The sequence below is a fragment of the Scaptodrosophila lebanonensis genome, unplaced genomic scaffold, assembly GCF_003285725.1.
Source record: "Scaptodrosophila lebanonensis strain 11010-0011.00,11010-0021.00 unplaced genomic scaffold, SlebRS2 tig00000080-arrow-pilon, whole genome shotgun sequence".
NCBI lineage: Eukaryota > Metazoa > Arthropoda > Insecta > Diptera > Drosophilidae > Scaptodrosophila > Scaptodrosophila lebanonensis.
The window spans coordinates 4742391-4766599 of NW_022060561.1; the positions used below are offsets into that span (position 1 = coordinate 4742391).

Consider the following 24209-nt stretch of genomic DNA (forward strand, 5'->3'; position numbering starts at 1 on the left):
AAATAGTATATATACCCATATAAAAATAGCTCGCGCCAGGCGTGTGAATTGCAGCACGTGTTTGTGCTGCTGTAGGAAGAAGGTGCGGCTTTTAGGCGCTGTGCAAACTAACGAGACTGTCTCGCTTGACTCCTCATTTTGCACGGCTATGTGTGTTTGTATTTTTTTTAAGGCATAACAATGACGCCACTAACAATAACAGACAAACAGTCAGACAGATAGACACGCCTTGCACAGTTAGGTAAACATCAACAAAAAACAACAATGAACAGACGCCAGCCGAAACATTTTCACACACTGTGGGAAGCCGCAAAAATGCTCTTGTTGACTTTTTGACCATTGGTTTGGTGTTTGGTTGTGTGTGAAAGGATGGGGAAAATAGTTGTGTCAAATATATACATACATACATACATATATGTATATTCATATTATAAACACATGCTACTGGACAGCTGGGCTTTAACGTCGACAATGTCGAACTTAAAATGTGATATTTCATGAAAATTTGGTTCATTGTAAATCAGTTTCGCAACTCTTTATCAAATTATTTTAATCATCATCATATTTAAAATGTTCTTCATACACCGTACCCGTAGAGTTGAAAGGCATTATGCGAAGGTTTATTTTTATTAAAAAGGAAAGTAATGTTTATTTCGATATTTAGTAATTTTCTTGCCGGCAGGTCTTAAAATTTATTGTAATAAAAAAATGTCCTTAAATGCAATTGATTGATAAGAGGAATACATACTATAGTAAGAGGAATTTAGGCCTTTCAACAATACTTCTACGAGTACCAAATCAATACAATCAATACAATATGCATTGCATACATGGGGGGCTTTATGGTCATTGTGAGCGCCTAACTGGAAAAGATTAGATGGATAGTGCAGCTGGAAAAGAGGAGAAAGGTCAAATTTAAATATTTATAAATTAAGAACTAAGAACTAAGGTTACAGAGAGAGAGTAATTGTATTGTATTGAGAGTAAGTTCATTATTATGAGGAATAATTGAAATGAATCTTATACAAAGCTCATCCCACTTTTTTCCATCAATCTGGCAAGAAGCAGCCGACAACAAGCAGAGACACGTGACAGAGACGGTAACTCGTTCACTTATTTGGTCGCTTAACAGGCTAATTGAATTGAGAGTCAATTGCAAAGCTTGTTGCAATTTTTGACTTCGATTGCGTCACTCAAACACGCGTTCCCGCAGTTTAAAATAAAATCGCCTCGGAAGCAAACTCTGGTCATTTGACTTACATGAATGAATGAAATTAGCCGACGTATTCGCTGCTGATAAGAGCAGACGAAGCGACTCACAAACGCACACACACACACACATCAGCCAATTACAAAAGCCACATCGCATCGAATATCAATTCATATAGTCGGTAGCGCGAGCTCAAACGCAAAAACAAAAACAAAACCAGAAACAGAAACAAAAACAGAGAAATACATATGAAAACCGCAAGCCCAGCATTTGCGCGCCAAATCGTCGAGTCAGCACAAGGCAGCGGGAAATACGACAGCTACAAATGTAAATATGTACTCGCATGTATATACACGTATGTACGAGTATACGCTTACATAGTATTTGCCTGCATATGTACGCATAAGCGATTTTTATTTGCAGCAGAGGAAGCCGCTGTGGCGCGCCGTCTGGGTTGTTGTTGTTGGACTCGTGGACTTTTGTTTAGGCTGGCTGAACGGCCATGCGCTCGGCTTGTCATGTGGCTCACGTGCCGCACCGCCAGCGAGCTGTGGTTAATGGTCTATTAATGCAGACATGCCGCACTCACACCCCACCGGCCCGCTGGCCTGCTGCCCAGGTGAGGCATCGGTGGCGTATGAGTAATGTGGCACGACCTTCAACAAGTTGCCAAGCGAAAAGCGAGAACACAGGAAACGTGTTAATTAGCAAATAAATAAAAAGCGTGCCGGCAAGTAAAAGCCCACGACACAGACACACATACATATATATGTATATATATATATATATATATATATATATATATATATATATATATATATGAGAATCAAATTCTGACACACACACACACAAACACAAATCTTCATATACATATGTGTGGCCACAAAGAATTAAGAAATCTGTTGCTGTGCGAGCCTCGCTTCGTACGCCGCACAGTGTAAAGTATACTGAGTATAAAGGTTGCCGCATAGCAAAATCAATTTTGACAATACATGTAGAATTTATTTTTAGGTATTTATTTTTAGGTACAATAATTTAAATGGCAAAGTGTTCAAAAAGATCAGTTGGTAACAAATACATTTTCTTCACCAATTTAACTCAAAATTAAAAAAAAATCTTTTCTTAGAATAATATGTTTGTGTTTTATAACGACGATAACTCCAGAGAAATTTGAAGATCGCGAGACATAAACACAACTTTGTATTTCACGTTCTCAAATCGAATAACAGAACTCTTGCCAAAAAGAAGAAAATGGCTTTACGTTTGTTTGTTTCACAAAAACCCGTTTAGGCGCTGTGAGGTCGAGATATTCGGAAGTTATCCTTTTTTTAATGCTTTTCCCACTGTGCGCCTTTGATTCGAATGCATCGTTGATGTTGTCACAACGATGTCGAAAATATTCTGCTGTTTCTGCATTTTTTCTTTGAAAATATGTATTTTGGAAACGCCACGAAGTTCGCAAATGAACTGCCGAAAGTCGAGCATATGTGACAGAAGAGACCATATGTGCCTTCATATACAGATTTATATACTCCTAAAGTTGATCCTGAAGTATGAGCGATACTTTTAAAAAAAACAAGAAAGGAATGCTAAAGTCGAGCAGGCTCAACTCTTAAATACCCTGTACCACCCCACAAAAAAGTAATTAAATTAATTAATTAATTTAATTAAATTAATTAACTACATTAATTTAATTAATTAACTAAATATTAACTAATTAAATATAAAATATTCCATGCATGCATACATACATTTACATTTACATCAGAATCGTGCCTTATGCGTGTTTGTGTACTTGTACATATGTATGTATGTGTGCATTGGGCCTGGTTATATGGCTATAACTTTCTTTTTGATCATTCTATCATAATGAAACTTGGTATACGGATATATAATTACTAACCTAATGTGACTACCAAATTTAAGTTCAAAATTCCAAGAATTACGGGAGTTATAGAAAATTGGTAATAGGGGTGGAGTGGGGGGGTGGATCAGAAAAAATGAACAAACTCGTCCTTTCTCGGTCTCAGGAGAATCTGTATACCAAGTTTGGTTATTCTAGCTCTTATACTTTCGGAGATCCTTGCGTTCATACAGACAGACAGACGGACAGACGGACAGACAGACGGACAGACAGACGGACAGACGGACATGGCTATATCGACTCGGCTTGTCATGCTGATCAAGAATATATATACTTTGTGGGGTCTACCAAGCCTCCTTCTGTGTGTTCCATGTGCACTCGCACAAAACTAATATACCCTTGTACCCTTTGGGTACAGGGTATAAAAACCTTTGTATAATGGCACATAAACTGATTTAATAATTTTCCTTTTTGGACAAATCTTAAATAATGCGACACTTTTAAAGCGAATTTAATTGAAAAAAAAAATTCTGCAAAGGTAAAGAAATTTAAATACATATGTACATGTGCGATTAATTGCATTAATTCAACTAATTAGGCCAATTATGCAATTAAATATGGCGTTAGAAACTGCAGAGATTTCTTTTATTTTAACTACCAAGTTGTACATGGAAGTGCGCTAAATCTACTTCACGATTGTATCAGCAATCAGGTTAACAGTTTCAGACCCACAAGCGCAGACCGACAAGATGAAGAATTGTTTCCTATTTTTGGTTTATGAGAAGGGTAATGTGCTGCCTGTTATGTCCTGCTGTCCTGTATTGCATTAGAAGTTCCAGTGAGCCAGCCCGTTTCTACTCGTCCGACTCTCACGTTGCGCACGTAATTGAAAATTAACTTGTCTTCACTGATGTTGCCACTGCTGTGGCTGTTGCTACTGTCAAAGATTTTTCAAAGCGTATGCGTGCCGCATATAAAATAGGAATGGCGCATACGTGGCGTATGAGTGATGCGAAAGACTGGGTATGAGGCTTTCTCATATTTAATTAATTTTCACATTTTATTTACAATACTTGGCGGCCTAACTACAAAGTTAAAGCTACTTTTAAACATTTACACGCCTACATACATATATACATATATTATTAAGTACTAGGCTGCTACCAGAAGCGGCAGCGTTGCGGCGGATTCATGGGCGTGCCCGCCGCACAGCCGAAAACCTCGGCAAATTCTGGCATCTGTGCGAGCGTATAGTTCAAGCGTTTGCTGCCCGCATCATGATACATATCGCTGTCGTTGCCACAAAAAAACTGTGCAAATTGCAGAAAGTACAACTTGCCATTGGCGCGTCTAAACTCTGGGTCCGTCATATAGGTGGCCAAGGCTAGACGCGTTCCACTAATATCAGACGTCCGCTCGTTCAGCACGGGCACAGAGCTGTCGTTCAGACAGTTTACATTTGACACATAACGATCGTTTCGCAGCAGATTACTGCTATAATCGCGCATATTTCCATGTTCGTCGTAGTCCACGAAATATGTATCGAAGGAGTGCAGCAATTCGTGGCCGAGAGTGTTGGCCAAATCGCCGTAGAGCAGGGCGGGCCAGAACTGTGCATCGTAGAAGGGCAGCTGCAAGTAAGCGTAGGGTATAATGATAATACTGCCCAGACAGTAGAAATAGGGCGTGGCATCTATATTGTCCAATAGATCGGGCCCATGGTGATTGAAGCTGTACCACAGCCCCTCACGATCGCCCTCGCGCTCCAGCTCCGACAGATGGGCAAAATAGTGTAGCAGGCTTTCCAGGTGATTCTCATAGAAGTTTTCGCCCACATGCAAATGCTCAACGCACTCGGCAAAGAACTGAAGGCTGGCATTCAGCGGCATGTTACCCACATTGAGGCGCACTCCCTCCAGCTTCCCGAGCATGGCCTGCAATCAAAATTTAGAGTGGGTTATAAAGCATTCGTATAAATCAATAATCATAAGATAAAAGAAAGTTCACATTATAATATAAATAAACAAAAGTACTTCTTCCCTTCTTTTGTATGTAAACTCTCTCAATTTTGTACTTTTTAGTCATTGTTTTAAGCAGAATTATGCGTTTAAAAGAAAAATAGCTCAGACTGCTTACTAATGTTAAATGTTTTCGTTTAATTATAATACTGAATAATACAAGTACAAGTACAAATACATTTCTAAGAATAAATCGTTTAAGAAAAATAGTAAATTTGAAGCACTAATCATCAGTGATAATCAGCGATACATTTTTTATTGGGAACATATATATTAGATTAAATGGGACGAAAAGAACTTGAATTTCTTTTGCAAGCTAGATAATATTTGGGTTTTATTTTCTGTTTGTTCAGACATGACATTATTACAGTTATAATGTGTGTAACTTTAATCAGACAAATTATTTGAATTATATAATGAAATGTCTAATGTTTTACTTTATTTTAAATAAATGCAAAGATGTCGTTTCATTCATTCATTCATTAAAATCCCCCATATCCGATGTCGTTATTTTAACAAATTCTTACAACATTATTACATTTCTGAATCCTTACCTGCAATATATCCGGCATAATTCGCATCTCATTGGCTTTCAGCGTGAGTGCAAATTGGGCTTTGAGCTCAGCAAATACCGCGTGGAGGATCCTCTCATCTGCCGCCCGCTGGGGGGCATAGTAGAACTGTTCGTAAGCATAGTTCATGGCCAGATAGAGTGTCTTTCGCATGTGTCGCACACAGTTGTAGGGATTGGCGCCGTGAGCCTTGGCGAGCGGATTGTGCGGACGCTGCAGCAGATAATGCAGAAAACGCGCCAGCGAATAAAGTCGAAGCAATGTGGGATCAGCGTGGTTTAAATACTGCGCCAGTTTTTTTATTGCTGGCAGTTCGTCCACCAGCAGTAAATGCTGGGGTGCCAGTGCTTGTCCAAACTGTATGCTGAAGGCTCGCTGCCAGTTCAGCTCTCCGCACCCTCTCACCAGCTGCTCCACTGTGTAATAACTGAGGGTCTCATCGTCCGTTTGCTGCGTATTCTGAGTTACAATTAGAGCGAGATCCGCCTCCAGCTTGCCAAACTCCGAGCGCAGCGTGGTTAGATTCAGTCTCGTGGGTATCATGTAGTGCTGGAGTGCCTCAAACAGTTGCTCTGTCAGATTCAGAGATGTGTACGTCTTATGCGGCACAATCACCACATTATGCTGCGTGGTATTGTGCTGACTGACCGCAATACGCACAAAATGTTCGCCATAGCCATAGCGACCGAGCAACGCTAGTAATTCCAGCCAATGCAGGTGAGCCATCTCCGGCAGCTGCTCCAAATAGCCCTGCAGCTTCAGCTTGTCGTGCAGTTCGCTGTTCTTGCAGGTCTCGTAGTAGTGCAGCAGCTTCTCATAGACGGGCAGTAGAGGCTGCTGCGCCAGCTTATCGCGTGCCAGCCGGTCAAAAAGCTGTACGTAGCGTTCGTTGATGCGACGACCACTCAGACTCATGGCCGAATGCTCCTCATTGCCGTGTAGTGCACGCCAATTTCCACAGGCATAGCCGTGGAAGTCCTGGCAGGGATCCACGTCGGGTTGCATGTATTGCTGCAGCTGCTGCAGATGTTCTAGATTGATGGCGTCATTACAGTTGCCCGTCTCATTCAACCGACAGGTTTTCTGCACTCCCAATTCTAGCAGGAGGGGCAGCATTTTGCCCTCGAGCTGGGACAGAAACAGCCACAAGAGTGCTATATAGAAATTTATATAGCACATTTTTATGCTTATCTAACTTGATTTCAACTGTGATACTACTTTTAACAGACACTCTATTTAATGTTGATATCCTGGGTATTTACAATTTGATTAACTGGCTAGCTTTGAGTTCCTCGCGCTATTCAGCAATTCTTGCTCTAGAAACTTGTTCTGCTCAAACATGGCAAACACTTGTCGCGACTTCTTTGCGTTTTCGAATTAGCGCACACTTTGTATTTCACAAGATTCTTTTATTTTCAATTCAATTTCTTGATGTGTTAGTCTCACTCGAAGTGTTGCGCGTTTGCCGGTTGCTAAAATTCAACTAAAAACTCGTTCCAACGTTTCACACGATTTCGATTTTGATGAAATATGTTCATTATACCCTATACCCGTAGGGTAAAAAGGGTATATTAGGTTTGTGAAAAGTATGTAACAGGCAGAAGGAAGCAGTTCCGACCCCATAAAGTATATATATTATTGATCAGCATGACGAGAAAATTCGATCTAGACATGTCCGCCCGTCTGGATGAACGCCTGGATTTCGGAAACGGTTGACCGCACATTAACCAAACCTAGTACCTAAGTTACACGGGTTTATTTTATTTTTCGGATTTTCCCACCCTTTTACCACGCTACAGAATTTCGTCACTGCTGCCCAGATTTCAAAAGCAACATAAACCAAACTTTGCACACCTAATTTATTTACAAATATCTACTTTTATTTCAAATTTCAATTAAGTTCGCTCTTCTTTTTTTATTGCTTCTGCTAGGGGCGCATATAACTCAGTGCCGGAAGTTTGTCTGGGTACAGGGTATTTCACTGTCGGACTTGCTCGACTGTAGCGTTCTATCTTGTTTTAATAATGCGGCTGTGTGTGTGCCCTTTGGTGTGAGTAAAATTCTTGCAGCGCGCTTTTTTTTTTCTTTTTGCTGATCGTTTGCTCAATTATCAGCGTTTTAAATACGTCTTTTCTTTTGGTTCGTGTGCGGCGGCCTTATCGATTCCAACAACAGCTTACACAGTGAGAAAACGCAATGCGAATGTATTTAGCATATGGCACAAGCCAGAAACAAGAGAAAGAACAAACATAACAAGCCATAGCTCAGGAAAGAAAAATTAATTTTCACAAAATAACAATAATAACAAGCAAAGAAGGCAACTAGAAAATGGAACATATATAAACATGACTTGTTTAAAAATTACGCAATCACAAAGTTTTTGCCTTAAACTATTTTGTTTTCAGAACAGAAACGAAGAATTCGAATATTAAGTTCTGAAGCTCTTTAAAATCGCTTGTTAAGGAATAATAATATTTGCAAATTAAATGCTGATAAAGTTCTGAAATTAAATGAGTATGAGGTTACAAAATAATTAAAAGGAAACAAAAATATTAAAACGCTCCGTTTTTCAACAGCTTTTCTAAAAGCGAAGTCTTACTATGAACTAAATTTGTTTTCTCAGAGCTTTGTTTGAAACATTTCCATAACAATTTGGACAACCTTTAAATTAATTTGGAACATTAAGTGATAAATGGTCCGCAATTATGTACTCACAGTGTATTTTAATGATTACTGGTCGACTCATATTAAGAAATTGTTACAATTCATGTTTTAGTTATTAATTGTCGTCGTTGTCGTGGTTCTTGGCGATAAGCCATTGAATTTGTGGATGACGCAATTTGGCGTTGCAATTAATGAGTAGATTTAAGCACGAGAGGTCTGACTGGGGTCAGAGAACTGCGCTAATGATAAGCGTTCTGCGTGGGCTTATGTATGCCATAGCAGCGGCACATTCCTACATACAAACAGCCACGCAGACTGGCACACAAGAGTGAAATTCTATAGGCTATCGTTAGCTGTACATATAGGGGGCTTGGCACTTTGTACTTCTGAAAACGATGCGCAGTTGTTTTTATGTTACATCCCCTACCGATAGGTGTGATATTCCAATATCAATAAAAGCTCCGGCCCATTTAATTGTACAAGTGTTTAATACGTTTCATATTTTTTAAATGCAAATGAGAGATAATCGGAATATATAGCTAGTAATTCAATAAAGCTTTTAGTCTCGCGTTTTTCCCTACTCGAATGAGATTTACTCGCAATCTTCAGCGCTCGTTGTTTTTGTGTCTACCCTTCCTCTTTTGCTTTTGCTCTCTCTCTTCATACTCTTCTTTATTCAAAGATTAAACACATTTTATAATTCATGAAAGCTAAATGCATCATTTGATTTAATGAATAGCATTTTAATTAAAATGCAGTTTAGTGCACACACATAAATCTACTAGAAATCTCTCCGGCAAAAAAGACCAACCATAAAATAAATTAATATATTTCTGAGCTCTGCGACACCTTTAAATGGTAATTGAAAGCTATTTGTCGAAGTTTACATACTCTTTCAAAGACCTCAATGGCCTTCTTATCGCCTTGGTTTCCGGAAATTTCGGGAATCTACTTGTTTTAGAAAAAAGTTATGCAAATATCTGGAAGTAAAACTAGTCATTTTTATGATAGTTATGTCTTCATTTTAATTTAATCATATACTCGTTATTACCCTCACTTAGTTATTAAGCAAAAAATGTCAGGCGTTAAAAAAACTCTGCAAATTACCTTTCTATCAAATATAATGAGTTCAATGTTAAGTGCAATAATAATAAAAATTAATCGAACACGTACAAATCTGAAGCCTTGCTTTACTTTTTCTTTTATACAAGTATAATGCCCGTTTCCATTGCCCGCTGGTTAAGGTAGAAATAAATAAAATACTCTCCAAATAGTAGAGTATGAATTTCAGTTGAAAAAAGCGATTCAAAATTATTTAACTGCTTTAAAAATATTTACCATGCAGATGCGGTGGCATTTTCCGTGCGTCAAAGTGAAAAAGGCACAAAAATGAGTATTATTAAAACGTTTCACTTTTTTCGGTGCAGAATTCATTATGGGAATGTAAAACAAAGTGGCAAAGCGGTTGCCGGCCATAAAGAAAAAATGCCAATTTAATTTATTAATTTATTAACAGGGAAACACGAAAATTAATCTTTCGCATGCTTCGCATGTCTGCCCATATAGTATATCGCATCTGTCCATATCTCTCCGTATTCTCATGCATACGCAAACACATACACATTAACATACATACATATATGTACATATGTGCGAGCCTGTTAAAAACGCCTTGAACGCTTCAATGGCAACAATATTCACTACCCCGACACATCCTCTGTTCTTATTTACATCCACTCGCTTTGCTTCCACCACTGCCTCGTCGAACTTCTGCAAACTTCGGACCGAAATTTTCATATTTTCATATTTTTATTAAACAGAAAAGGCGTTGCAACCAAAAATGAGAAATAAAAGACAGAGACCAAAACGTGGGTGAATGTCAACTTTTCAACACTTTTCGCAAACAGACAATGTGGCTTACCATTAACCTAGAAACCCCGCAACTATAAGACCATGCGAGTCTAACATTATAAATACTTGCTATGGATTAATACCAATTTTTATTTGTGTACATGTTATTTAAAAGTTCTTTACATCCAGTTAATAAAAAATGAAAAATATTCTTCCAACCAAACCTATACATATCATTAGGTCAAGTCAAGGTAAAAAAAATTTGATTTACAAAATGTCATCGTGGATTGTTTGCATGACAACAAAAGAGGTATTTCCATTTGTCCTGAAATAGCATAGCTCCCACTTTTTTTGTAGGGCAATATTGAGAGTAGCACGTAACTGTTAGCCCAACTATTTGCCTTGTTAAATGTTCACTTACGCGTACAGGCTCTTTCCACCCATCTCTTCCCGACCCGCGGCCCTCTTGAAACCAAATACTGCTTGCTACTTTCTCTATAGGGCGCATTAAGTGTCTGCGGTCGGATTTTTTATTACTATTTTTTGCTTTTAAAGTAAGCAATGCATATCCCTTACTCTTTTCTTCCAGCTACTATTTTTCCCCGGAGCCACTCGAGCTGCTTACACTTGAAGTAATTCAATTTCCGCTGTCTGGTTTATGCTCGCGCTCTACACAAATGATATTAAAGTTATTGAAAGCCCTTTTATACAACAAATGCACAAACAACAAATAAATGAGAGAGAGTGATGGCAAGAAATGTTTGAGAAAAATAATAATAAAAAAAATCAAGAAAATAAGAACAACCTTTTACCCATTGAGTTTTTGTGTTCTATTTGCTTGGCAAATTTGTTGTCTAGACAAAGTTTGGCTATGCATAGAAATATGCCACGTACCTCTTAGTAAATTGAAATTGTCCATTTATAAGGTAAGCTTCGGCATAGCTTTCCTAAGTTCCATTCTAAATACAAGTACATATTATAAACGCGAGATGTGTGTATGGATGTTGTCTATTTTCAGCCGCCAAAGCCATCATCCACGTGCGTCTTAACACCTGCGTTACAGCTTGACTGTGATTTGCATACGATGGCAACAAAGTCTCAGCTCACTCGACAACGCTGACAACAACAATGAAAAGAAGATGACGTTGAGGTGAGTTCAAATCGACAGAGTATAGAGCACGCTATGAAATCAAAGCCCACACCGCCCTCACCAGGAGCGTAAATTTTTGCTTGTGATTTTTATTGTGGGTGAGAAATCCTGTGGGTCTTGTTAGCGGAGCTTCAGCACACATGTGGGCTCTTCTGTGTTGAACCACGTTTGCATTAAAATGTGGCATGTTTCGGGGCACTGCAACTGCAACAAAAATTGCTGTCGAGCTAAGCACTTCAGGAGCTCTTGAGCAGATCTACTTAAGAAGAAGGTGCTTGAAAAGATTTCAGCAGCTTGGCATGCTTGACACACTAATTTGCGAATGTTTGAATATGTTTGTTGCTCAAAATTGTTTTATTAGGAGTATAATTGACAAAGGAATGACGACAAAGCCAAACAAATAATCTGCAGGCTGACTTAAACTTATTCACTTGAAACGAACTTAATTATTATTTTGCATGCGCCAAATTTTATTGCATTTTTTTAAAGAGTTCTTTACAAAAGTTTTCAGTACCATGTGCTCTGTTTGATTTAATTTTAATTAAACGTCATACTACAACTTGTTCAGGCTCACCTGCAGAACAAAGAGAAAATTCTTTCGCAACTTCCCATTTAATTTAACAGCCGGCAGTATTTAGATTTTTTGCAGGATTTCTAGTTTGTGAAGATTGTAAGTTCATTTATAGAAAAAATTTTACTAGCTTCAGTTTATTCGTATTGACCATTTAAATATATAGATATGTATACGAGGGATTAACTGATTCCACGTAGAGATTTTGTTTTTGTTTGTGATGTCGCAAAGGGCCGGATTACCAAATGCCGAATTATATTTTGAGAAGCCGTAAGCACATTGCGCTGCCTTCGATTACCCAATTAAAGCGAATTCTCGACAAACTTGCAAAGGGCACTCGCCGTTAACTACCTGCCCACAAGTCAGCAGCTGCAGAAAACTCGCGACCCTAATTAAATTCTAGTTAGTTGGCAGTGTGAGGAAAACCCACACACACAGCTGCTATGGAAATCCACCCCACAGGTCAGGCAGGCATCGTTGGGCGGATTAGCGGGTCATAAAAATTTGCATGGCGGTTGCAACGGTCGGCATAACATGACCTGCTAACAGTACCGCGCAATATATAAAAACCAAACACTTATCGCCTTTCATCACAGTTACAAACTGCAACGTCTAACGTGCACACACACTCTATATTTCCTTTAAGCTATAACGAAGAAAGTAACAATACTGAAGCAAAAATGGTGCTCAGCAATTCTACGCCAAACAATCAGAAGCAAAACGAATTCAAAGTAGACACAGCTCACATGAACAGTGCGGATCTCAGCGAGCTGCTGCAGTTGGATGCGGAAATTGAAGAGCGTCGTCAACACCGCTATTCAATAGCTGGCGATGGTAGTGGCCTGCTAAAGGCCAGAATGACACGTGAGGAACTCTTTGAGATCTCCTCATTGGATGATGATCGTTTTCTCACAGCACTAGAGCATCAAAACTCCTATACAGTGCCTTCACGGGTACAAGTTACCGATCTAGACTTGTCCAGCATTGAGAATCTGATGAAGTATTTCGATGAAGATGTGCCAGTTACGCCAACAAAGATGACAAACACAACGCTTCCATGCCAGGGTAAAGTAGCTAACGCCATAGCCACATTTAAATCAAAGGCGGAACAGCCGGCCACACAAAAAACTTCGCCAGCCAAGCCCTTGAATAGCGCGATTAAGATAAGCGAACTGAAGCAAAAATATGAGATGAAGGTTGAGCCCGAGCCATTGGCTTCGTTGGCAGCGACTATAACTCCGTCACGTGTCACTAAGCCAGCCAGGCTACCGATGAAGGTGAAGGAAATGGCGCAGCTCTTCAACTCCAAAATCAGTCAGGTTATGCGGCGCACCTCGGAGGGACAACAATATGCGCCTTTGCAAAACGAAGACTCACCAGAAGCAAAGCTGCCTCCGAAAAGACCACCACAACCAGCGCCGCGTTATAAGCCAGTCAGCTACCGATTGCCTGGGCTGCCCAGTCCAGTACCCAGTCCTCGTCAACGCCGTAAAGGTAATTCGATAGTCGCCCACAGTCCCTGTCTTGTCGCCGAAGATGTTTTTCGGGAATTGAGTGTCAAGGACAAGGCATTGCTCTTCAACAAATTCGTAGGCGAAATGTCCGCCAAGCATCCAAAATTCAATGCCCATGCTGAGGGCATAAAGGAGCAAGTCAAAAAACAGATTGCACGTGGCGAAGTAGTGACCGAGCATCAGGCAAGTGTCAAGCAAATAACCCAGGAGCTGGAAGCAAAATGCGTCCTTAATACAACTACCTCGCCACCACGCTCCTTGCCCGGCCACAAATCTGTGGTTTCACCATCATCGCCAGTATCTCCGAAATCTTCAGAAAACCTGCATATTAGTACTCTGACCGTGGTACTCAAGCCAAGTCCAAAACGTCGTTCACCATCAAAGAGCAAGCGTTGCGATTTGTCGGTTGAATCCATAACGCAAACTCACAAACGCAACATTTCATCTATTCGAAGTGTACTGCCCACGGAGGCATATGCCCCACCCAAGAAAATTCGGCGAACTCGGAACGAGCGTCTTAGTGGCGATAGCAAGTTGTTTTTTCCAAACGAGCAGCTGGAGAGTCTATTTTACAACTGGCTGCGCGAGGAGAACGGAGTGCTCTTTGATATTACAAGTGCATGCAATAGCGAGCAGACCATTGAGATAACGCTCGAGGATGAGGAAGAGGAGTCAAGCCAAGTAAAAGACAATACAGCAGATGTGACTCAAAAGTCAGCTGTAGAAAGATTGCTGGAGGAAGCTATTGCCAAATTGGAAGAATCAAGGAATAAAGAGCTAATGTCATTTGAGGAAAAGGATATAGATACCGTTGCTGGAAACGAGATGTTGGATTCTGGTACGCCTTCTTCCCCCTTGATAGATACACCTTCAACTGTCACACCTTCCGAGTGCACCCCCCGCAAGGCTAAACGGCGTGCACCACCAATTCCCAAGCCGCGCACAAGTTTACAGACACAGTCGTCTTCCATATCATCGAGCAGTGCATCTGTGTCGTCGTCCTATAAGCCATCCGATGCTGAGGAAAGCGAATCGGGTTTGTCAACGCTACCAAAGGTAAGTCCCTTAAACATATACATTTAAACTACGGGGATAGATAGGTCACCCGATGAAATGTTTAAGTGTTAAATATAAATAAATTATTATTAACCTTTTATCATAAAATTTTTGTTTTGCGATAACCAGATAACCAGCGACGACTCTCAGCCGGAAAATCAGCAAAATCAGGAAACTCTTTCAAAGGACTTTGAATTCGTGAAGCCTTTGCGGCCGCCGCGTAAAAAGAAAATGAGGCGCACACTCACATGGAAGAAGGAAAATTCAATTGTGGAGGCCACGGCTGCTGTGACTAGCACAGATTCCGATTCAGACTATAAAAAGACGTCAGCACATCATATCAAGAAAAAGGCACCTTCGCCTCCCACTACGGAGCAAAGTTACATTGAGTTGGATAAGTCACTGATGCGTCACGTAAATTCGCCGCGCAAAATTAAATCGGCCTATACCTTGACGGTTATGTCTTCACCATCGCCACCGAATGCTGGTAGCGACCATGAACAGTCGCAAACGCCTCGCCCATCATTGAATCAATCGCTTAAAATCGAGCCAAGAGCTCTGGCCGACAGCTTTATAGATCAAGGATTTGAGACAGGATCTAATGAGCCAGACCAGAGTCCCATGCGTCGCTCATCAACGAGACAGCTGGAGAACGCATCACCAGCCGAAAACTGCTCACCACGCAATACTTTGGATAACACCAAGCCATCGTGCTTCTCCACGCCCGTCAAAGGTCATGGACTTCGCGGCTCCGGCCATGCCGGCAGCATGGCGCAGCAACAACTATTCAGCCCCATTCCTCAATCTGCTAAGCAGCAGCGAGAGCCGCGACGCAGCTCACTGGCCATGCAGGTAATACGCGAGGATCATCCGCTGGAAACGCATTTGGATACAACAAACAGCGCGCCTATTACACCTTGTAGCTTTAGCGCCAGCGAGAGTGCGTTCTTTGCCAATGCACCCACGGCTGACATGCCTTCGAACCTGGATGATCTGACCACCAGTAAGCCCGTGTCCATGTTCTGGATAGCTGCCGGCGATTTTACGGTCTCATTGGAGATCTTTCACAATGCACCAGAGCGACTGCGTCTACTCTACGAGATCTTTACACAAAAGAGTTGCGAAACACGCGATCTGGCATTTGGCATCGACGGTCACAAGTTTACGTTGCAAAAGGACCCATCAGATCCTCAATCGCTTCCGCCGCGCCCACCCGGTGTCAAAGGTTGCTCGCACTATTGGTTTGCTAGTGGAGATCTGGCTGTGCCTTTCAGCGGCAAGTTGATGACTGATGAGAAGATACAGCGCCTGTTCCAGTTCCTAAAAACGGAGTTAACCACTTCTGGCAATGAGCAGGAGCTTCGTTTCGGCGTCGACCACATTGAGTTCTCCAGCGTGCCCGAGTTCTGGCTTAACACGCCAAAGTTCTCAATTGAGAGTAGCTACAGCATGCTTGTGGGTCTACAGACGGGGAATAGTAATGGACTTGAGGGACGTAGCAAGTACGCCTGGCCAAACAACAATTCGAACGCCATCAAGACCAGCGATCTCGATCACTCGGAGTTTGAATCGGACAGTTTCAGTAACAGTGGACGGCTCTCCTTCTCGCCAGAAATGTTCAGCATGGACTATGAAAATGTCCCCCTGGATGAGCTGTTCGAAAAAGCGTCGCCAAGAAAGCTGTCTTCGACTGATTCCTCCAAGCAGACATCCATATGTATGCCCCAAATGCTTGAAACCCTACAGCAGCAAAAGTTAAAACTGAAGAATGTGGAGCAGCGCATACGAAGCTACGCCAAGCCGACTAATCTGACCGATGGGTCCCTAAGCCATAGCCGCGAATCGCCGGAATATATCCACAAGTTACGGGCCATCATTCGGGCTATCGACAGCATCGGGCTCAACAACGGATTCCGTACTTGCTCTATGGAACAGCTGGAGAGCTTTATGTATTTCCTTAGTGAGTATGCGGACGTTTGTTTGACTAACTGCAGCGAGCACATGGACAAAATTCTCGACACCCTACTGGATCGACGCGCTGTGGCTGTCTAAATTGTATTATTAATTAATGTTTTATCCCGAGCACTAACATTTAATGTTAAGAATATGATTCGATTGTAATAAACTTCTTTATTTAAAATAAATATAATGCAAACAGAAAACATAAAGTTTTTATTTACAACTATTCAAAAAGAAAATACACTTAATATATTAAGAATATGTTAATGTTTAAATTTAAAGAAGTTAAGGGCAATAATGCTACAATATGTCGGTCATTGCTTAGGCTCGTGACAAATTTAAGAAATTGTGTAATTTGTATTCAAACGCTCACTCGACAAACATCAACAAAATAGCTGCGATGTCGTAGCCTTCAACTTGGGCCCGGTTTCGATTTCACCAGTTGCCCCGGCAGTGACCATAAACAACAACTTGAGCATTAGGATGAAGAGCAGACGGTGAGCGACCGAAAGTAAGCTCCCAGCTGCTTTATCAGTAGCACCACCTCGGCCCGTGAGGGGTGCTCTTCCTCCCGATAAGCCGTGTGACAAAGTCGAGTGGGAAGCGTCAGCGGCGCGCCAGTTTCGTGGCTGTAACGTGCGCTTGCGGTTCGTTTCGTTTTGATTTGGTTCACTGCCTTGATGTGGAATACTGTAGTGCTGCTGTTGGTGGTACGCATGGTGCGGATCGAAGCGGAAGATGTGAACTCGGACCTGCTGCGCACCATGTTCAGCTACATGGACTTGGAGCAGCCGCCGTGTGAACGCTTCTATGAGTATGCCTGCGGCAATTGGGAACGGCAGCAGGGTGAGAACAGCAGCAACAGCTACGTGGACGTCATTGGCAGTTTGGAGTACAACGCCAATCGGCAACTAGCGGAGCTAATAGAGGAGCGAGCCCGGGCGCACAAGATCGAAACGCTGCCGTTGTACGCGAAAGTGCGCGTCTACTACGAGACCTGTCTTGAGAACAGCATCCAAGCTGGACAGGAGCTGGAGCGCTACCTGGAGCTTTTAAAGCCGGCGCACAATGTGGAGTGGCCGGTGGTTGGGGCTACAGCGGATACGGCCAACATTGCATACTTCCGCTGGACCCACACATTGGGGCGTCTCCGCGCCATTGGACTGAATGATGTGCTGATGCAACTGAAACTGGAGAATCGTAATGCCAGTTCGTACATTCTACAATTGGGCCGACCAACTCACATGTCTTGGGACAAGCATGCGCAGCAGGAGCTGTCTTTGCTACAACCGGCTGCGCTGGCCGATCAAGTAAAACAGCTGAACCACAAGCTACAGCAACTATGGCGCAGCACATCTGCATCGCAGCCCCTAACCGAGTTGAGTCTGAGCGAGCTACAGCATCGGCTGCCAATGCTGGATGTGAGCGACTATCTGAAGCAGCTTTATGGTGCACCACTGCCCCCAGAAACGCCCATTCTGGTGCGTAGTCTAAGCTATTTGCGCAAGTTGTCCGACCTGCTAAGTAAAACCTCTTCGGAGACCATATTGCATCTGCTGCGCCTCCAGCTACTCGTTTATCTGAGACGCGAGCAGCCACGCAGCAATACACCTGAGCACTGTGTGGGACATCAGCGCGGACTCATGTCGTTGGCTTTAGATTACATAAATGAGAGAGAGCGCTATCGTTATGTCCGTCAGGAGACGGATGCAGTCATTAATCGCATTTTTAAAAGCATACAGAGCAAATTCATTGAGTTCCTCGAAGAACACACTGCGGATTTAAATGAGGAAGAGCTTGAATTTCTGCAAAAAAAGATGCAGCACATGCAGCTGAACATTGGTAATCTACCCAAGGGTGTGAATGCCGACTATTATTCCGAATACTATGCCGGCTTGGATGTGCTACCGGGATACTTTCAATGGAATCACTTGAACGCCCTGCAACATCGCGTGTTCCGGGAACTGCAGCGGCTGCTCCTACCGTCCACGGCGCCGGAGCACAGCTTCAATATGTGGCCGTATGGATCGCCGGCATATGACCAGCAAAGGAATCGTCTCCTCATTCCACATGCATATTTGCAATTACCTATTTTCCATCGGAAATTCCACGAACTGTTTCTCTATGCCGAGTTGGGCAACACCCTGGGACATGAGATCATGCATGCCTTCGATCCCATTGGTCTGCAGTACGATGCCGATGGCGCACCTAGCATGCTCTTCATGGACGCTGTGCGGAGAAAAGAACACTTGCTCAACGCCCTTCGATGTTTGAGTCGCAATCCCACCTCTAATCTAAATGAAAAGTTGGCGGACTTTAGCGGCTTTCGGCTGGCCTACGAATCGCACTTTGGGCGCCACGGCTTGGTGCCCAAGTTTCGAGCCGAGGGTCTGGAGGAGGCGAATGGACTAACCAATCAACAGCTCTTCTTCATCAAATTCGCTCAGTTCTTTTGCGCCGTCAGTCCGCAACGTATTGTCTATGACAGTAGCCATGACACACCCTTCGAACGGGTGCCTCAGACCTTGGCTAATCATGTGGCATTTGCCCGAGAGTTTAACTGTGGTGTCCACTCTCGCATGTATGTGAACGCTTCGCAGCGCTGTATAGTGTGGTAGGCCCTTCTATTTGTAAATAGATATAATAACAATAATAATGCATGGATATTTATTGCACATAGTCTGCAAATAGTACACTGCTAGTCGTTACTCAACCCTTTGGCGACGCCAAGTAGATTGCAAGTAGATTGCTCAGCAATCGCTGGCTCTAAGTGGCCAAGAAAGGGATGGGCTGTGATCGATGAGTCGCAAGAAAGTTCACTGCCAGAAAAAAAAAGTTAGAAAATTAAATAATTAAATAATTAAAAACAAGAAAGGCAAGACTAAACAAATAAATATAAAGATATACCTTTGAAAGGTGAAAAACATTAATGAGGGTTGGCGCAGGGTGGTCCGAAATCGAGAATGCCGTTTGGTTCATTTGCCCCTGAAAGTATGCTACAAGAGTGGTGTTGCTTATTCAGAAATATAGGCGAGAATTTAAAAGAGAATTGAAAAATAAAAAATAGTAGTAAATATTAATTGCTTTTCAGATCAATAAAAAACAATGAATTAAAGTGTTTGCATATGAAGCATTTATTCTGATTTGTATTATTTTGCTTCGGTCTTTTGATAAATCTTAGTTGTAATGTACATTATCACTCTTACCAATTACAAACACAAACTAAAGCCTATGATATAGGTATGTGTATATATATATAGTTGCGTACATAATTATGCTCATGCATGTATAAATATGTTCCATATAAATACTTATGTCAATCAAAATAATCCGGCAACAACAACACGTTTTGTGTGATGCTCAACAACTTTTTGTATACTATCAAAATGTGTTGAGTTAAATGGGTTTAGGGTTTTGATTAACGCCTAGCAAGGGGCTGCTCCTCATATGTGTGTCTCTGTATGTGTTTTTATGTATATATATAATTAATTGTTCGCTGCCTACATAATTTCATACAAATTAAAGCACAATTAATTGTAATGCTTAATACGAGTAATTTACAATTGCATTGTTTGTTTTACTGTGTGCGTGTTTATTTACAATATGTTTGTGTTTCTATGTGTCTGTGTGTAGGTGCACGTATGCGTGTGTTTTAACAATTTGGCAACATTTTTAATATATAAATAGTGTCTGAATACTGCGTTTATTTGTGTGTCAGACACCTAATCGTCTGTTTTTACTTGGGCTTTGTTTTCAAATACGAGTATGTGCCCATAATTGCACATTTATTTGCATAGCGTATTTATTATTTGTCATACCCTCTCCAAAATCGGCCTTACAATACAATATACAATACCTACATACTATATATTTGTGTATGCAAATTCGTCAATTGAAATGTCCATTAAAAATTTAATAAAAATCTAATTTGTTCAAATGTTTCTCATGAAAAATGTAAATTGTGAAAAATACGAATTAAGGTACCTTCTGGAAAGGGTATTCAGGCGTCGTTATTTAACTATGTTGCACAATAATAATGGACTGTCTTTAATTGTCTAAAATGTTGAATATCAATGTCAATTTGTGGAAAACCGAGTTAACGCCGGGTGCTAGGTAGGTCTGTTTGTTAAACAAAGGAAGCCAATACTTAATAATGTTGCATTTGTTTAAGTATTTATGTACGTTACTTTTTTCGAATTTTTTTCTCGGTTTGTTTTTGTGTCGAGTTTAGTTGATTTAATGGCACTTTAATAATGTAATTCAAATGGAATATTTAAAATCAAAAGTAATACTCAAGAACTGTGTCCGTTGTCCTTCCCGAAGCCGCTTACGCTGCCACCATTAATGCAAATAGCAGTCCACAGAAGACGCTGCCACCCAAAGCGTTTTGCGTGCCACTACCCTTGCCTTTGGGCCAATCGTAGTCCTTGTTATTTTTGCCAGTCAGCTTCTGCTCAAATCTTTCAATTTCATTTATATTCGATTGGTACTGTGTGCCCGCTGAAAAGAAGATAAAACAAAAGTCAAGCGCCTTGCCTAGGCTCGATAACGGCCAGCTGAAGAGGCTTCTTATAGCCGCCACTTACATTTGTCAACGACAACTACGGAATTTGTGGGCGCGTCGCCGCCCTTTCCGCCAGCTCCATTACTTGGCGTGTTCTGTCCATCGTACGCACTTGCTGTTGTTGCTGTTGTCGTCCGCTTCAGTGTTGTTGTTGTGGGCGGCGGTTGCGTTGTGGGCGGACTGGACACTGCAAAACCGGAAAAGCAATGAAACTTTCATATGTGTGATATATTACTGAATAATTGCGCTCATGAAATTCATTATCATGGTGGAGTGCAACGATGACAAATTGTACAGTTTATTATACTATAACACCTGTAAAGGCATATTTGTGTGCTTTTGATTTATTGTTTGTTTTTAGTAATATAATGTAATTATAATAAAACCTAAATTTCATTAAAATTGTTAGCTAAGCTTTAACTTTGATATTAAAAGTGCAGTTTTTTGTTGCTAATCAATAGTCTTTTGGGGCGAAAAGTCAGTTTTTATTTTCATCGCTGTTGAAAGGTGGGAAAATGTGTATTTATGCAGCCTTTTAAGCTCTGCCAGCAGCTGTTGTTGTTGCTGCTTTGGTTCAACATACTCACAGTCTACCATTGAGGTGTAATCGATCATAATTTTTAAAATTTTTATAAATTTATAGATATAATTATTCCACACATAGGTATAAAGGATTTTAACTTCGGAGCACCCGAATTTCTTAACTTAACCGTTATAACTTAAACCTTATCCATAAGTTAGATCGTTTCATGAATGAGAGACTAGGCCAGTAATATAAGCTATATATAATATTTTCCCCAATTATTCCTCTATCGATTGTCAGCTATTTAAGCAGGTAAAAAGCTATGCTTGAAGTCCTTTTTAAATTAATTGTTTTTTGAAACTTGGTAACAGTTATATACCATAACAGCATTAAACTATGTCACGATCTCCACTCTTTTCGCGTTTTTAAAAATTTCGTAGTATTTCTCTATAATCGTATTTGTCTATAATCGTTAACTCAAGACGTATTGTTCAAAACTTTATTTTTGCCATTCTAATACAAGTACACATAAGTACTGCTCTTTTACACTCTTTTAAGTAATAAATTCCATTCTACTTTACTGACTATTTATTGCTATACATTCAAGTAATTCCTTTTCTTAAAGTAGAAGTGCGAGATGCTGAAATATTTCTTCAATAGCTATCAATTTTGACAATTTAATTTTCAACTGGTTACCCTTCATAAAATATAATACTTGTATGTATGCGTTTGCAATGAATAATAGCAAGAAGAAAATTCCGATGCAACTTTATATCTTACACTTCTGGCCAATCTCACTTAACTTAGCTTGCTTTACTTTCCATGCAACTCATAGGAGTCCTGGTTTCCTTTTCTGCCCGCTTTTTCTTCGCCTCTACCGGCACATTCTAGACGACAATTTGTTGGTCAAATTTATGGCGTCAGGCACTTGGCCTTGCCACTGTGCTGAGGGCTGGCTGCTGGCATAGAACGCCACAAATTTTTGGATGCCGAAGGAGCAGTTCGGCTGTCCACTTAATAACATTGTCGAAGGTTCATTGTTCTCATTGTCGTGTGTGTGTATGTGTGTGTTTGTTCCAGAGGGTGTCATCATTATTGCAGCCTTATTATTATCAGCCACTATGCTTCGCTCTTTGTTGTTGGTTCACGCCGGCCGTTGACTTTCATTGTTACCTTTAATTGGTAGCCGGACCTCCCTCCTTGTGCACCCCGATTGTGTCCCGTTCGACCTCCCACAGTTTTTATCGCCCAAAAAATAAATTAACTTGTCGCATTTTCACATTGACAATTTCGGCAGCCATTGGCCGTGGCTTTTTATTGGCCGGGCTTGCCGGCCATTGAACACATTGGTTATATTGTATTGTATATTATTTTATGAACTTTTGTGTCCGACTCGACGTGATATTTCGCAGCATGCTGCTTTAATGGCCCACCAACAGGGAGTGATTTAGCAAATTGACAGATTATGGGTATTTTATAGCATGCTTTCGAATCATTATTAATTGCAAACGCATTGCTAAAAAAAAAGGAATCATAGCATACGAGTATGTTTGTAAATTCTGTCCATGCACCAAAAGGATTAGTCAATATTATGACACATTTTCTTTTAATTGTAAGAGCTCGTTAATTTAAACTATTTAAACACTTATATTTTAGTCGAAAATAAAATATGTTGAAAATATTATAAATATTAGTCGGAAGAATAGAAATTCTTTAAACGAAGTTCTAATCGACTACAAACGAATATTCACAGGAATTGCGTGCTACTACTTCTATTGTTATTTATTTAATAACAAATCCATTGCGATACTTGTTCATTACTGGCGTCGCAACTCTCAGACAAATAATTTATACTCTTTAATCTCATTATTCCCGCCTTTGGCCAAAGTGTAGCTGAAGTTTATAGGGTTATATGAATGGTAATATAAACTGGAACCAGACACAATCTAATCAACTATATACGCAGACAAAGGCATTCACACACACGCACACACACACGCACACACACACGTACACACATAGAGTCGCAGAGCCGCCGCATAATTAAAGCCACAAAATGTGCAGTTTTGAATTTCCAACACAGAAAATATTTAGGCGACTCATGTAATTTATATGTATGGCTATTCCTGGACATGATGCCGACTGCATCATGGACGCACATGCATAGGAGTGTGTGCGTGTGTGTGTGTGTGTGTGCGAGCTGGCTTAATACAGTTTCGGTTTGCAGGCCAATATTAAAAAGTATAAATAACCCATTGCGGCACTTACTGTAGAGCTTTATATTGCCATCCATGTCGCCACGAGGATTTTTGGCGACGCACTTATAGTTGCCATAATCGCTGGTCTGCACGTTGCTGATGGTGAGCCGCATAGTTGCCTTGTACGATGGATTGCCGGGTATTGTTTCCGTTCTGTGAAATCAGAGGAGAGTTAGACCTTTAATATAATAGTACAAGTGGTAGCTGCAATGCTGTTGGCTCAACTACTTAAATATAGTAGCATGGGTTCAATGACTGTCAGCAGTTGCCGCTGTCCACTGCCTACCGCCACTGCCGTGCCAAAGGTCAGTATTGCGCTCTAGGTCAGTGGCGTGAGTAAAAATTGAATGAGGCCCAATCATGAATCAAGGCCAAGGTGAAAACGTTTAAGCTGCCGGATTGATAAGCCGCAACTCGTCGTCGTCGTTTTTGCCT

The 24209-nt window shown here is 41.0% G+C and overlaps 4 protein-coding genes across 4 annotated transcripts in view; 2 read left to right on the forward strand and 2 right to left on the reverse strand.

Moving 5' to 3' along the window:
* LOC115625718 overlaps nucleotides 1-16541 on the forward strand; it is a 69872-nt gene extending 53331 nt beyond the window's left edge. Inside the window, exons 3-5 of the mRNA XM_030520864.1 lie at nucleotides 11198-11329; nucleotides 12547-14470; nucleotides 14600-16541. Of these exons, the coding sequence (XP_030376724.1) occupies nucleotides 11319-11329; nucleotides 12547-14470; nucleotides 14600-16522 (3858 nt within the window). The 5' untranslated portion in view covers nucleotides 11198-11318 and the 3' untranslated portion in view covers nucleotides 16523-16541. The remainder of the gene's footprint in view (nucleotides 1-11197; nucleotides 11330-12546; nucleotides 14471-14599) is intronic.
* Nucleotides 4156-7119, reverse strand: LOC115625713 (endothelin-converting enzyme 2). The gene is made up of 2 exons (XM_030520858.1): nucleotides 5647-7119; nucleotides 4156-5008 (listed from the first exon to the last, which is right to left on the reverse strand). Exons 1-2 carry the CDS (start codon nucleotides 6841-6843, stop codon nucleotides 4235-4237), a joined length of 1971 nt encoding a protein of 656 aa, XP_030376718.1. The 5' UTR covers nucleotides 6844-7119; the 3' UTR covers nucleotides 4156-4234.
* Nucleotides 16542-17109: 568 nt separating the features above from the next.
* On the forward strand, nucleotides 17110-19117 carry LOC115626094 (membrane metallo-endopeptidase-like 1). Its single transcript, XM_030521346.1, has one exon. The coding sequence runs from the start codon at nucleotides 17110-17112 to the stop codon at nucleotides 19045-19047; it is 1938 nt and encodes a 645-aa protein (XP_030377206.1). The 3' UTR covers nucleotides 19048-19117.
* Nucleotides 19118-19539: 422 nt separating this feature from the next.
* LOC115626095 (neurotrimin) overlaps nucleotides 19540-24209 on the reverse strand; it is a 31841-nt gene continuing 27171 nt past the window's right edge. The window contains exons 7-9 of the mRNA XM_030521347.1: nucleotides 23785-23927; nucleotides 21016-21180; nucleotides 19540-20929 (exon numbers count right to left, since the gene is read on the reverse strand). Of these exons, the coding sequence (XP_030377207.1) occupies nucleotides 20757-20929; nucleotides 21016-21180; nucleotides 23785-23927 (481 nt within the window). The 3' untranslated portion in view covers nucleotides 19540-20756. The remainder of the gene's footprint in view (nucleotides 20930-21015; nucleotides 21181-23784; nucleotides 23928-24209) is intronic.